General features: G+C 35.2%; 1 protein-coding gene across 1 annotated transcript in view; it reads right to left on the bottom strand.

Moving 5' to 3' along the window:
• The window catches only part of LOC118749217 (alpha-tubulin N-acetyltransferase 1-like), a 163,093-nt gene that overhangs the window by 139,212 nt on the left and 10,456 nt on the right, over window positions 1–13,425 (bottom strand). The window contains exon 2 of the mRNA XM_036484007.1: window positions 499–656. Within this exon, the coding sequence (XP_036339900.1) occupies window positions 499–656 (158 nt within the window). The remainder of the gene's footprint in view (window positions 1–498; window positions 657–13,425) is intronic.

The following is a 13,425-nucleotide window of genomic DNA, read 5'->3' as shown; positions in this document are numbered from 1 at the left end:
TTATTTATCTTTAACTTTGTCCTGCTCTTCATCTTTATCATTGGCTTGATCCTTCAATATAGGTTGTGAGTGTCTGTGGTTTTGTCGTTGCCCTTGTCTTTGTTTCTGCCCTTGTATTTGTATTTGCAAATTAAGTTTTATTTTCTGAGCAACAAATAAAACTCAAGAAATAACGATTGTTTTCCGAGCAAAAAAAAACTTAAAACGTAACGAACATACTAGTAGTTTTCGGAAAGTTGAAAAACCCACATTTAGCACGTGCGTATTTAATATTCTGCTTGGCCGGAACTCGGGCTTTTTACTTGTTTTTTGGTTGTATAGTACATACAGTGTAAATTTTAAAAATGTAATTGTTCGTAAATACGAAAACTACAGTGTGAAGAACGATAAACGATGACATTCAAATAATTTAATTAGTTGTTTTTATTGTTTTTCCCCTTTTATCAATATAAGAATTTATAAATCTTAAATGGAATATACAATGTTTTGTCTACTCACAGGGCCATTCTTCTATCACCACGGAACGTGTGAGGCAGTAAGTTAGATGAAATTTTAACAATCGGTTGAGTGAAAATGCTCCGTATATCGAATTTAAAACTGGCCATTTTTATTTTAGCTGTTTGGGCTCTTATGTCAAAAGAGTTGGAAGATTGAATCTGCAAATAAATTATTTAAAATTAGATATTTTGCATGCGTGTTGACGTTTTATAAGTAAATATTAGAGAGCTGCACAAGCACTGTGTAAATAGCTTGCAAGCCATCAGCTCGCATTTTAAGCACTGTATCTCTCCTTCACTCGTATTACAAATCACCTGCTACACTGACGAAAGGTTTTATCATACGAACAAATGCAAAAAACAACAGAACAAAACTGAATCTACCTGCTGCAGCGATGCTCAAATTTTTCAAATGGAAATAGAATTAGTACATATGTATGTGACCGCGCACTTTCTATGCTGAGGTGTTTTACAAGAACAAACGTGCAGAAGTGCTTATGGCCTGATTACCTAAATGAAGTGTGATATGTTTTCTTTTTCTTGTTTTTGGCTTAGCATCTGCGATTTTGCCTGGTGTTATATATGTATGTATGTATTTATGTACCTATTTACATAAAAACTACAGTTTCAAAATATGCGCTTTTATTAATTACGTGTATAAAAGTATAATAAAAAACAATCCACTTTTTACATAATACCAAGTGATTTGTAAGCAAAAAACAAAACCGAATTCAATTCTCATTTAAAAATTTAAGATTACCGTTAATTTCTTCATGATGCAATAGTCGGATCTAAACAAAATTTTTATGGGACCATCTCTGATGCACTACCTTTCTTTTATAAAGAATTAAAGAACTCGGTTAACGTGGTCCAAAGTTATGCGGTAACTTACATAGAAAACAAAAAAATATTCCGACGTATTGATAACCTCCTCCTTTTTTTTAAGTCGGTTAAAAAAGCACATACTCGTTTACATATGTAAATATGTATGTACACCGGTGTACAGCAGCAAGTTACTTGTAAACTTAGGCCCTCCGCACACGACTGGTCTCTGCGTGTATGATGAAATTACAAAATTCGTGCAATTAATCGAAAATCGCGTGTGCCTATATAATAATAATTTACAGGAATATTCAAAAATAGAGTCAACAGAAGGAGCTTGGAGCGAAATAGCTCAACAAATGACTTGGGCACGTATGTATGTATCTGTACATGAAAAAGTGCCGCTCGGTTATTTGCACAATGATTTTGGATTATTGTGTTCAAAGGTGTGACCCAAATCAAAAAGTTTTAACATACGCGTATAGCCAAAGAATCAAACTTTAATTTAAAATAATGATTTCAAACTTCGGTAAAGTAATTTATTTATTAATTTCGGTTTAAAATGTGTATACACCGCCGACCAGCTCTTGGAAATGTGGATGGTGTAACCCCAGGTATAATTTTCTCTGTCAACTTTCTTGATAACCCGTACTTCGACGATAGATAGTCGCATTGTGTGTGGACCTGTTAGCGTATCGTCATCGTCGCAGCATGAAAAATTAATGTCGCGCCGATGACGAGACGAGCCGTGTGCGGAGTGCCTTACTTGTATTCACTGGGCTTGGTTCGACACAAGGCACATTTAACAGGTAGTATCAGTAGAGCAAAAACAACATTTGGGTGTATTTTGTTGTTGCTTCTGGTATCGAAAGTGTCAACAACTGTTCTGAATTTTTTCTTCTAAATCAAAGGGTGCCATGTGAAATACAAAAATAATAAAAAAATGAAATTGGAAAAAATAAAAATTGTTGCAACTTTCTTTCCTAGTAAATTTGTTTGCTTCTCGAAGCATTGATCCATCCTTTACAAGGGCCAGTAATCAGTTGGGCGAACGTTCCAAAAGCTGCTATTCAATCGCTTGTTTTGTATGGAAAAAGGTATCACATGCAAATGGATTTTAAAAATTCAGAATTTTTGTGAGAAAAAATTAAAAATATTTGACATTTTCGAGACCAAATAATTTGAAAATAAATCAAATCAGCTGCTCTACTGATACTACCTGTTCAATGTACCTTGGTTCGACACAAGCAGTTAAATGCTTGCTTGCTGCACAATTGTTGAGTTTCAACTCATACACCTACTTGATTTACTTCAAACATATCCAATTGTATGTCCAACGGGATATGGATAAGTATTTAGCTAGTAAATTTTAAATAGCTTGTAGATTTCTATGCAGCTTGTTTGCTTGTTTTGTTGTGAGTAGCAGCGCAGTCTTATTGCTTTGTAGAGTGCAACACGAATCAGCTTATACGTGTGATGGCAGTGACGGTTTCACGACGTATTTATTTGTGTTGAAGCTATGAGTTGAATTGGCTTGTTTTAAAAAAGTTTGTTCCAGCCAACCGGATATATTTTCCTTTTTATTTGAAAGACTTAGGGCCGGTTACTCAATGTCTGGTTAACACTAATCTCCGTTTAAACATCATTATCGACGTGTTCGGCTCCATGCATATAACATGGAGTCGGTAACGTCGATAACGATGTTTTACCGGAGATTAGTGTTAACCAGACATTGAGTAACCGGCCCTTATAGTAAAAATTTTAAGTTAATTGGTTAGCGCTTGGTAGAAACGAAAATTGTTTAAAGTCGTCAAAACTTTATCAAAAAAAAAACACAGCAGTTTTATCTAAATTTCGAATTTTATTGTAAACACAGCAGCAGCCAGCTGTGTTGGAGATACTTCGCTTCAGTACATTTTTGCGAACTGACTCTTCGGGCCGACGAAACAGCAATCATGCGCACGCACAAAGTGTATTATTGATTAATAAGTCAGTGTTAGAAAGAGATCAAAAATTGTAATCAAACATATGACTTATTAATACTTATACATACATAGGTGTGCTTAAAGCAAGTAATTTAAAATAAAAAGCAATGCTATCATTCTAAACATATATGTAATAGTTACTTCTATATTGGCAGTAAGCTAACTTCTCAATGTGTAAGCATTCCGAAATCAAAGCGAGACAGTCTAGTACCGTTTTTTTGTCAATGTATTGTGTACTTGAGTGCCGTTTTGTATATGTGTTGTGTACATGTTTATTTATAAACGTGTGTGTTCCTTTTCTTTCGTACGTGTTTATTGATATATCTGTACTGCAGTTTTTCGGACGGTACTAGCTCTTACTGCCAATCATATATGTAATACTCCTATATTGGCAGTAAGAGCTAGTACCGTCCGAAAACACTACAGTACAGATATATCAATAAACACGTACGAAAGAAAAGGAACACATACGTTTATAAATAAACATGTACACAACACATATAAAAAACGGCCCTCAAGTAAAGTATAAAAACATATATTATCGACTTAATTGGCCGGGCTTCTCACCAGATTCCAGGAATAGTGCAAAACTAGCAAGGGATGCAGCTAAAATATTTTGGCAACAAGCACGAATATGAATTCGCGAGGACCACAAATGTGTAGCCGAATTAATGAAATTTTACGGCATCTGGAGAAATATTCGCAAAACCGTCTCAGATAAAAGGTCGGAAGCTAAAAATCGATTTTTCATAAACTTCATCGAAAGTCTCAGGCACATGTCTGAGTATTAAAACTTTTCAGGAGGTAAAAAACACATTATTTTCTAAAGAAGTATAATATTTGAAAAATAATAATTGTAGTTGCATTTCGGGTTCAATTATCAATTGAAAGTTGAAGAAATATTTATTGTTCTATACATAGTATAAAGTAAAGTCGAGATTTTCTGTACGCGGTAATCGCGAAAACTACTGAACGGATTTTGACGAGATTTTCGTTAGGAGAGCGACCTTTCTATTCTAATAAGCGTAGGCCTCAGTTCTGCACCGTCACTTTCAAATGAAAATACGTAGCCTCTGGATGTGTAATAATGTATCATTTTTCTGAGTAGGGTTGCCACTGTTTAAAAACTGTAAGATCTTCACCGTTCGTTGGATAAAAAATTGAGATACCAAATGAAAGTGCATGGCCTTCGCATGTACAAAACATTTCAGTTTTTTGAGTAGGGTTGCCACCAATTTAAAATTACTATCTTCTATACATAGTATAAAGGCGCCTTTCCCTATATTCTAACCACGCTACTGAACAGATTTAGACAAGATTTTTTATGTATATAATAAACGAATTACATGATGATATATGATTGCTTTCTCCAAATACGTAAATGTACATTCATATGCATACATTCAACGCGTGGCGAAGCCTCGTGCATCCGTGGCCGGCTAGTAACATTATAAATATATGTATACATAGATATTTAAAATTTATGAGATGTGGCCTTTCCGAAATTTACGGTATTGATTTAACATAATTTTAAGAAAAAAATCAGATACATTTGTCGAAACTTTTATTTTAGGTTCCTAAAACTAAACATAGTACCTAAATTAAGGATAATTGGCAGATTTTTCTAAAAATCTTTTTCTGTAGGCTGTCTTTGATTTGTAGTTGGCCATTGTAGTATTTCGTCATAAACTTCTGTAAACTCTGCTGGAATGTATTGTTTGACTTGTGCAATATCTGCAATTTACTAAGTAACACCAACGATTTTTATGGGTTCCCCATTTAATTTTCAGGGGTTTTGGCGAACCTATAAAATATAGTTACTATGAAAAAATGGTTAAATAAACAATTGGGTTTTATTATTGGGAGTCTTTTGGAGAGAAACAGAGTTTTCCGATCGAAAAATATTGATTTTCAAGACTTCTATACCATTTCTACAAAACGTTCATTTCAAACTACAGGTTGTAGCAATCGTACAAAAACAACATTTACCGGTGGTATGAACTCGTTGTGTCAAAAATAGTTTGTTTATGTATTCATATTCGCATGCCTACGTATAACCTGCATACCATGATTTCAGAGTATTCTGAATAATTTCGGAATTTTTGTATGATTTTTCTTTAAGAAATTGTACAGAAATTTCTTTCCTACTTCTTGGCAACCGCTTCATACGTTTTTCTTTAAGATTCGCAAAAAAATTTGAACAAACTTCCGACACTTTTAAAGATTTCGAGAGCATTGTGTGCATGTGTATGTATACGCGGATATGTAAACAAAGCAAATCAGGCGATATTTTGACATAAGCGCGCTCATAAGAAGAAGCATGGCTTCCATCGCTACCACCTGTAGTTAAACCCCCCCCCCCCCTCCCTTCCCCTCAAGTCAAGGAATAATATTTCACTAATATGGGTCTAGAAAAAAGGCTCTTTAGAAGAAAGTATGCGTAATAAAGTTTCAAACACGAATTCTTAAAATCATATATTCAATTTTTCGCTTTATTTATAAAACATTTTGATAATTTTAAACACACTAACTTTTTCTTTTTACTTATAAATCAATGAAACGAAGAATTTTCAAATTTTTCGTGGGTTTTTGAAAAATTCTTCTAGAACTTCGTCAACTGAAAAATTTGTATCTTTGTGAATATTCATAGATGCTAGACCGTTGAGCCTTTCATGACATGTCGTATTTCTCAAGTATGTTTTAGTTCTTTTCAGGCATGAAAAGCTTTGTTCAGGTGTGGCTATTGAAACGGGCAAAAGTGCCAATATACGTAAGATCTTAAAAACATTCCCAAAAGACGTTGCATTAGCTACTTGTAATGCTTCGAGAGCATTTCGAAAGTGTTCGTGTGAAACTCGTTTTTTCCACATTTTTACCTCCAGAAGAAAGTTTAGTTTCGAGCAGTCGATTACTTTTTCGTAGAAAGCAAACAATTCTTCAGTTTTTTTTTTTTGGTTAAAATCATACTTTGGAAACAAAAAAACTAAAATTATTTAAAACTGATTTATGGTTTAGGAACCGGCTTTTCAAATGAGCAATATATGTATCAAGGAAGGGAATATAAAAAGCAATGCGATAGTATGCCTCGGCGTCTTCGGTTTTCAAATTAAAGCGATTCTTTTGGCGACTGCTCTATCGCGGTACTTTGATTTCTGTACATAGGTTGGTGCATACTTCTTCTACGTGTTCAAAAAGCAAATTAAAGTTTTTTCTGCATCTTGTCGCATTTCTTCAAATTCCTTTAAAGCGTCGTCGGCTAAGCTCATTGCTTGTGCAAGATCTTCATCAGGTACTTGTAATTGCCGGCTAGCAAAGCAACAACAATTTATAAAAAAGCAAATGCTTGGCTGTTGTCGCTGTGCGAACAATTTTTCAAACCCTGATAATTTCTATAGATATTCGCACGATACAAATAATTTTTACGGTATTTTCCCGTGACAAATAAAAAGTTTTTGACAATTGGAAGAAATACAACTTCGAAAGTCTTTTTTAAACGATTTTTCATCTTGCAACGTTAGAGCCGTTGCCGAGAAACTTATGGATACATATACATATACACAAAAATTGCTCGTTTAAGGTAATTAGAATAAGGTGCAAAATTTAGTATTTTATATTATATAGAAGTGGAATATTTTCAAGTGGCTATTTCTTGCTGTGTCGATGCCTATTTTAAATAAGAAATTAATTCGAAAAGGGCACATCTCTTATGCTGAATTTCCACTAAGCATTGAAAAAGCGAAAAATGTGTGCCATTTAAAATAATGCCATGTGGAAATGAACTTAATGACTATTGTTTTGATGTAAAGACACGATTATTTTTTAATGCCCGAGTTTGTCATTGGTCATTTTTGCCATTTAACGCCTAGGGGAAATCCAGCATTAGTTTTTTTGGTTTAGAATGCTTTTTTGCTTGTTTGTAATATGAGCGACGCACAGTGGGATAAACGGCCCTGAAACTGGAGATCAATTCATACGTACATTTAATTTAGAATATTTTGATGTATTTGTGTAACTAGCGCCAAATAAAGTAAAAAAGACAAATACAAAAATAGTTTAGTGGATTTTTTATGAAGGTTTTTATGGCATTACCAAAGAGCGAAAATTTCACTTTTAGCAAAGTATTTTTATTTTATAGAAGTGGAATATTTTCAAGTGGCTATTGATTGCCTTGTCGATGCCTATTTTAAATGTTTAGGCCTTCAGCCTAAATAGTTTTTCGTACTTTTGGTGAACCGCCCTAATGCTGGCATATGTACATATGTACATGTATATACACTCATACATGCTCGTGTATATTAACAACAGCTAAGCCGTTAACTAATGTATCCCGCCGGACAATGAACCTTCGTTAAGTTTCCCCTTCACGTCAGTTATTGTCCGGCGGTCCAAACTTAGAAACCGCAAATTATATTTTTCACTTCGGTTTTAGCAGTTCAACGAGCACTCAGCAGCTACCAGGCCACTCCAGTCCAAAGGTATTTAAATATTTTGTTATACCCACAGAATTATATATATTGAAATAAATTGACCCTGTATTGAATTAAAACTAAAATCACAATATCTTGGTTCTATTTATTTCTTTCTGCTATATTTACACCGGAGCGTAATTCCACCACGCCCCCGTGTAAACATTTGGTCCTTCGAGCCGGATATGAACCAGCGACCTATGGAAAGGGCACATCTCTTATACTCAATTTCCACTAGGCATTGAAATGACGAAAAATGTATGCTATTTAAAATAATGCCATGTGGAAATGAACTTAATGACTATTGTTTTAATGTAATGACACGATTATTTTTCAATGCCCGACGCTGTCATTTGTCAATTTTGCCATAGAATGCCTAGGGGAAATCCAGCATCAGTTTTTTTTTGTTTAGTAATGTGAGCGACGCACAGTGGGATAAACGGCCCTGAAACTGGATATCAATTCATACGTTCATTTAATTTAAAATATTTTGATGTATTTTTATAACTAGCACCAAATAAAGTAAAACAAGCCATTTAGCCATTTATTTAATTATTTAATGTTAATTAGTACATTAAGATATAATCTTTTCTTGTACAACGATGTATATATACGAAATTAAATACATTAACAATTAAAAATACACAGATGAAATATTTAATAATTTAAAACATTAATAAACATAATTTAGTTTGCAATAGTCAATAACCACGTTTTCAAGAAATTTTAATTAGAGAAATACTGAAGTATCAGTTTCTTGAAGCTGCCTCTAGACAATGACTTCCTTAGCGACTGAGGAAGGGAGTTCCAAATTTTATAGGACCTAAAAACCTATAAAAAAGGCAAAATAAAATAACGAAATAGGCTGGAAAAGGCAAAATAAAATAGCGGTAAAGGCAGGAAAAGGCACTTGGACAGAAAATACGAAGAACAATCCAAAAATACATTTATTTTAGAAATGTTTATATTACAAGTAAAAAGGGAAAAACTATGAACTAGTTTCATTATAAGAAAAATTTGTACTTTGAATCTTTGACTATTTTATCCTTTCGAGTTTCTAACTCACAAAACTTTCATCTGTATACTTGTAGTAACTTTGAACCACAAGATGCATTTTGAAGTTTTCTGGCAGCATTTTCATTCGATTTTCGCGAACGTTTGAAACGTTCCTATTATCAGGAATAAGAGCGTTTTCCTCGCCCTTTACAATTTTATCCACACCCCTTATTGTCTCCAAGCCTATGTTAGCATGAGAAAACGGCTGTGAATTTTTCCAACACCAATTTGGCAAGAGGTCCCTGCGCTTCTATAAGCCGCATGGGCATGTGCACATTTCTTAATCTTAAAAAAAAATGTAAATGCTATAATCACTTTTTTAAAGGTAGAAAAGGCCGAAAAGGCAAATATCTTAAAAAATGCAAAAAAGGCAAATATCTCAAAAAAGGCAAAAAAAGACATCAAATGTGTATATATGGAATCAGGGAAAGCTAAATCGTGGACATTCTTAATCGAATATACTATATCTCTTTAGCAGAAAAAAAGGCAAGGATGGTCAAACTTCTTCAGACCGTATACGTATCTCATGGCAAAATTAAAAGCGACGTCCAACTTGTGATTTGAGTGAGAATCTAGTTTGCTATAAACTAACTCAGAATACGTAAGAAATGGAACTATTTAACTCTGAACCAACTTTTTCTTAGTGGCTAAAAGAACATATTGCGAGGTAATTCTACGATATCGAAGAGTATAATATATTTTGCTCACAGTTTTGTTAACATGATCCTCACAAGTTAGCTTAGAGTTATTGACAAACACAAGATTTGTAACTTTGTCAGCTAGTTTAAGTGGACTATGCAATATGGTATGCAATGGTGGAATCACGGAAGGCTCAATTTTTTCTTTAAATATAGGTAGTACATATGACTTCTGCGCATTAAGATGAAGTAGATTTTCCTTCGACCACTCAAAGATGGAGTGCAAATCCTCATTCAGCCTGTAGCTAAGGTCTTCGACCAACCCTATTCTGTTGGAGAGATACAGTTGAACGTCATCTGCATACGCATGTACAAGGGCATTCAAGCATCTCGTAAATATATCGTTGATAAACATACTAAATGGTAGAGGGCCAAGAATGGAGCCCCGTGGCATGCCTGAAGAGATGGGGGCAAGTTCAGAGAGCTTATTACCAGACTTAACTTTTTGGAATCGATTACTTAAGTAATATTAAATATTACTGCGCTTTCACTGAAACCAAAATAGTTAGCTAACTTATTATACAACAATGTGTGATTAACGGAATCAAAGGCTTTGGAGAAATCGAGTAGGCAAAGCAAGGTAAGGTGGCCTTGATCGAAAGGGTGACGAATATCATCCAACACTTTTACAATTGCCGTTGAACAACTATGATGGGGCCTGAAACCAGATTGAAGTTGACTCAGCAGCTTATTTTTCTCAATAAAATCCATAACCTGTTGAGCTATAAGACTTTCGAATACTTTGGAAAGTCCCGGTAAAATACTTATGGGCCTAAAATGACACGGAGAAGAGGCACCCGGTTTTTTAGCTATAGGTGTAACAGTGGCTACTTTCCATGCGGCAGGGAAAGATGAAGTAGTAAACCAGTGATTAATTGTGTGCGTAAAACTACTCCATATATATGGTACAATAATCTTAATGAATTTAATAGGGAGCTCTTCTGCACCCACGGCATTTGATTTTATCCGAACAACGCACTTAGCTACATCGTCCTCAAATACTGAATTGAGTTAAAATTTTTCTGCCAAGTAAGACTTAACAGGTACGCTGCTTGGATCCAATACACCAATATTTGATGGACAGTTTTTGGATACAGATAACTCATTTAGCAAATCGGCATCAAGTTGGCATGGAGCCTCCGGGCCCGAGCGCACACCCAACCTTTTCAAATTTGACCACAGCTGCTTGGGAGGCAAGCATGAATTTAGCTTTGAGCCAAAGTATCTTATCTTTGCTTGGCGGACCGAAAAAGACGCCTTATTGCGAGCACTTCTATAATCATTCCAGGTTTCATCGGATGGCTTTCTTTTCCATATACCGTACAAAATGTTGCGTTTTTTAATAGCCGTCTTCACTTCTTGACTAAACCACGGACAAGCACAGGATCGGGAAGTGAATTGGCGAAGAGGCACATGTTTATTAAGAGTATAAAATATTATTCTGCAAAAAGTCCAGTTTCTCATCAGCAGTTGCCAGATGCCAACAATGATTCCAATGGAAGCTACCTAGTTCTGTGAACAAAGCGTCATCAGCAATTGACTTATAATCACGATAAGAGAATTTAGTCGTTGCATCCACTACATTTGTTAATTTAAAATCAAACTTGCAAAAATAAGATCATGGTCAGAAATAAAGGAGATTTGATCAAGCAGACGTACACCCGTTGATTCAGGTGCAATAAACACATCTAATAAACTAGGACGATTATTACAAGAAAATCTTGTAGGCACAACAGTGTTAACTACGGACATAACCAGTAGAAGCAACAGAGTCAAGAAACCTGGCTGATAAGGAATCATATTTAAGCAAATTAACATTAAAATCGCCACAGATAACGTAATGGTCATAGTCGAGAAGACGTTGAGAGATGTCGTCAAAAAATGGTTCAAAAGAAGAATACCTATTGAAATTATACACACACGACACGAGTACTTTAATGTTGGCATCAGACAGTAAAACAGACAAATACTCAACTTCAGACGTAGACGAGCAACTTACAATTTTAGCATTTATAAATAATTTACTATACACAGCTACCCCGCCGCCTTTTTTACCCACGCGATGTAAATTGTAACGGGTGATTTTTTAAGAGCTTGATAACTTTTTTTTTAAAAAAAACGCATAAAATTTGCAAAATCTCATCGGTTCTTTATTTGAAACGTTAGATTGGTCCATGACATTTACTTTTTGAAGATAATTTCATTTAAATGTTGACCGCGGCTGCGTCTTAGGTGGTCCATTCGGAAAGTCCAATTTTGGGCAACTTTTTCGAGCATTTCGGCCGGAATAGCCCGAATTTCTTCGGAAATGTTGTCTTCCAAAGCTGGAATAGTTGCTGGCTTATTTCTGTAGACTTTAGACTTGACGTAGCCCCACAAAAAATAGTCTAAAGGCGTCAAATCGCATGATCTTGGTGGCCAACTTACCGGTCCATTTCTTGAGATGAATTGTTCTCCGAAGTTTTCCCTCAAAATGGCCATAGAATCGCGAGCTGTGTGGCATGTAGCGCCATCTTGTTGAAACCACATGTCAACCAAGTTCAGTTCTTCCATTTTTGGCAACAAAAAGTTTGTTAGCATCGAACGATAGCGATCGCCATTCACCGTAACGTTGCGTCCAACAGCATCTTTGAAAAAAATACGGTCCAATGATTCCACCAGCGTACAAACCACACCAAACAGTGCATTTTTCGGGATGCATGGGCAGTTCTTGAACGGCTTCTGGTTGCTCTTCACTCCAAATGCGGCAATTTTGCTTATTTACGAAGCCATTCAACCAGAAATGAGCCTCATCGCTGAACAAAATTTGTCGATAAAAAAGCGGATTTTCTGCCAACTTTTCTAGGGCCCATTCACTGAAAATTCGACGTTGTGGCAGATCGTTCGGCTTCAGTTCTTGCACGAGCTGTATTTTATACGGTTTTACACCAAGATCTTTGCGTAAAATCTTCCATGTGGTCGAATAACACAAACCCAATTGCTGCGAACGGCGACGAATCGACATTTCACGGTCTTCAGCAACACTCTCAGAAACAGACGCAATATTCTCTTCTGTACGCACTGTACGCATTCGTGTGGTTGGTTTAATGTCCAATAAAGTAAACTGAGTGCGAAACTTGGTCACAATCGCATTAATTGTTTGCTCACTTGGTCGATTATGTAGACCATAAATCGGACGTAAAGCGCGAAACACATTTCGAACCGAACACTGATTTTGGTAATAAAATTCAATGATTTGCAAGCGTTGCTCGTTAGTAAGTCTATTCATGATGAAATTTCAAAGCATACTGAGCATCTTTCTCTTTGACACCATGTCTGAAATCCCACGTGATCTGTCAAATACTAATGCATGAAAATCCTAACCTCAAAAAAATCACCCGTTACTTTGGGATGGAATAAAAACTATCAGGAACCAGGTCTCAGAGACACAAATTACTTCGACAGACGAGTTGTCAAATAAGAATCTCACATAATCTAATTTTTCATTATTAACACCATGATAAAAACATAGCAAGGTATAACCGTTCTCTCAATTTGTCGGCCATGATTTTTTTTTGAAGTTTGCCAACATTTTAAAATCATATAAAAGTGAAAATAAAAAAATGAAATTGTTCGAAATTGTTGTTGCTTGAGATTGAAAATGAAAATGTGTGTGTGAGTTTGTGAGTAAATTTAAAAATTAAATTGTTTGGAAACGTCAAGAATTTTAAAAGCGACTCTCAGCGGTTCTACCTTACTATATTTTTATCATGATTAACACTACGAGCATTGAAGTGTACACCATTTTGCCCATTGCCTTGCTTACAAAGAATATTTAGCAGTACCGACTGATTATCGTCAACGCTATAAAATGATTTATCCGCCGACAAACGAATAACATATGGGAGAGACAACTTCAAGT

The sequence above is a fragment of the Rhagoletis pomonella genome, unplaced genomic scaffold, assembly GCF_013731165.1.
Source record: "Rhagoletis pomonella isolate Grant_MI unplaced genomic scaffold, Rhpom_1.0 Rhpom_scaffold_00014, whole genome shotgun sequence".
NCBI classification, from domain to species: domain Eukaryota; kingdom Metazoa; phylum Arthropoda; class Insecta; order Diptera; family Tephritidae; genus Rhagoletis; species Rhagoletis pomonella.
This window is presented reverse-complemented; position numbering and strand designations above follow the sequence as displayed.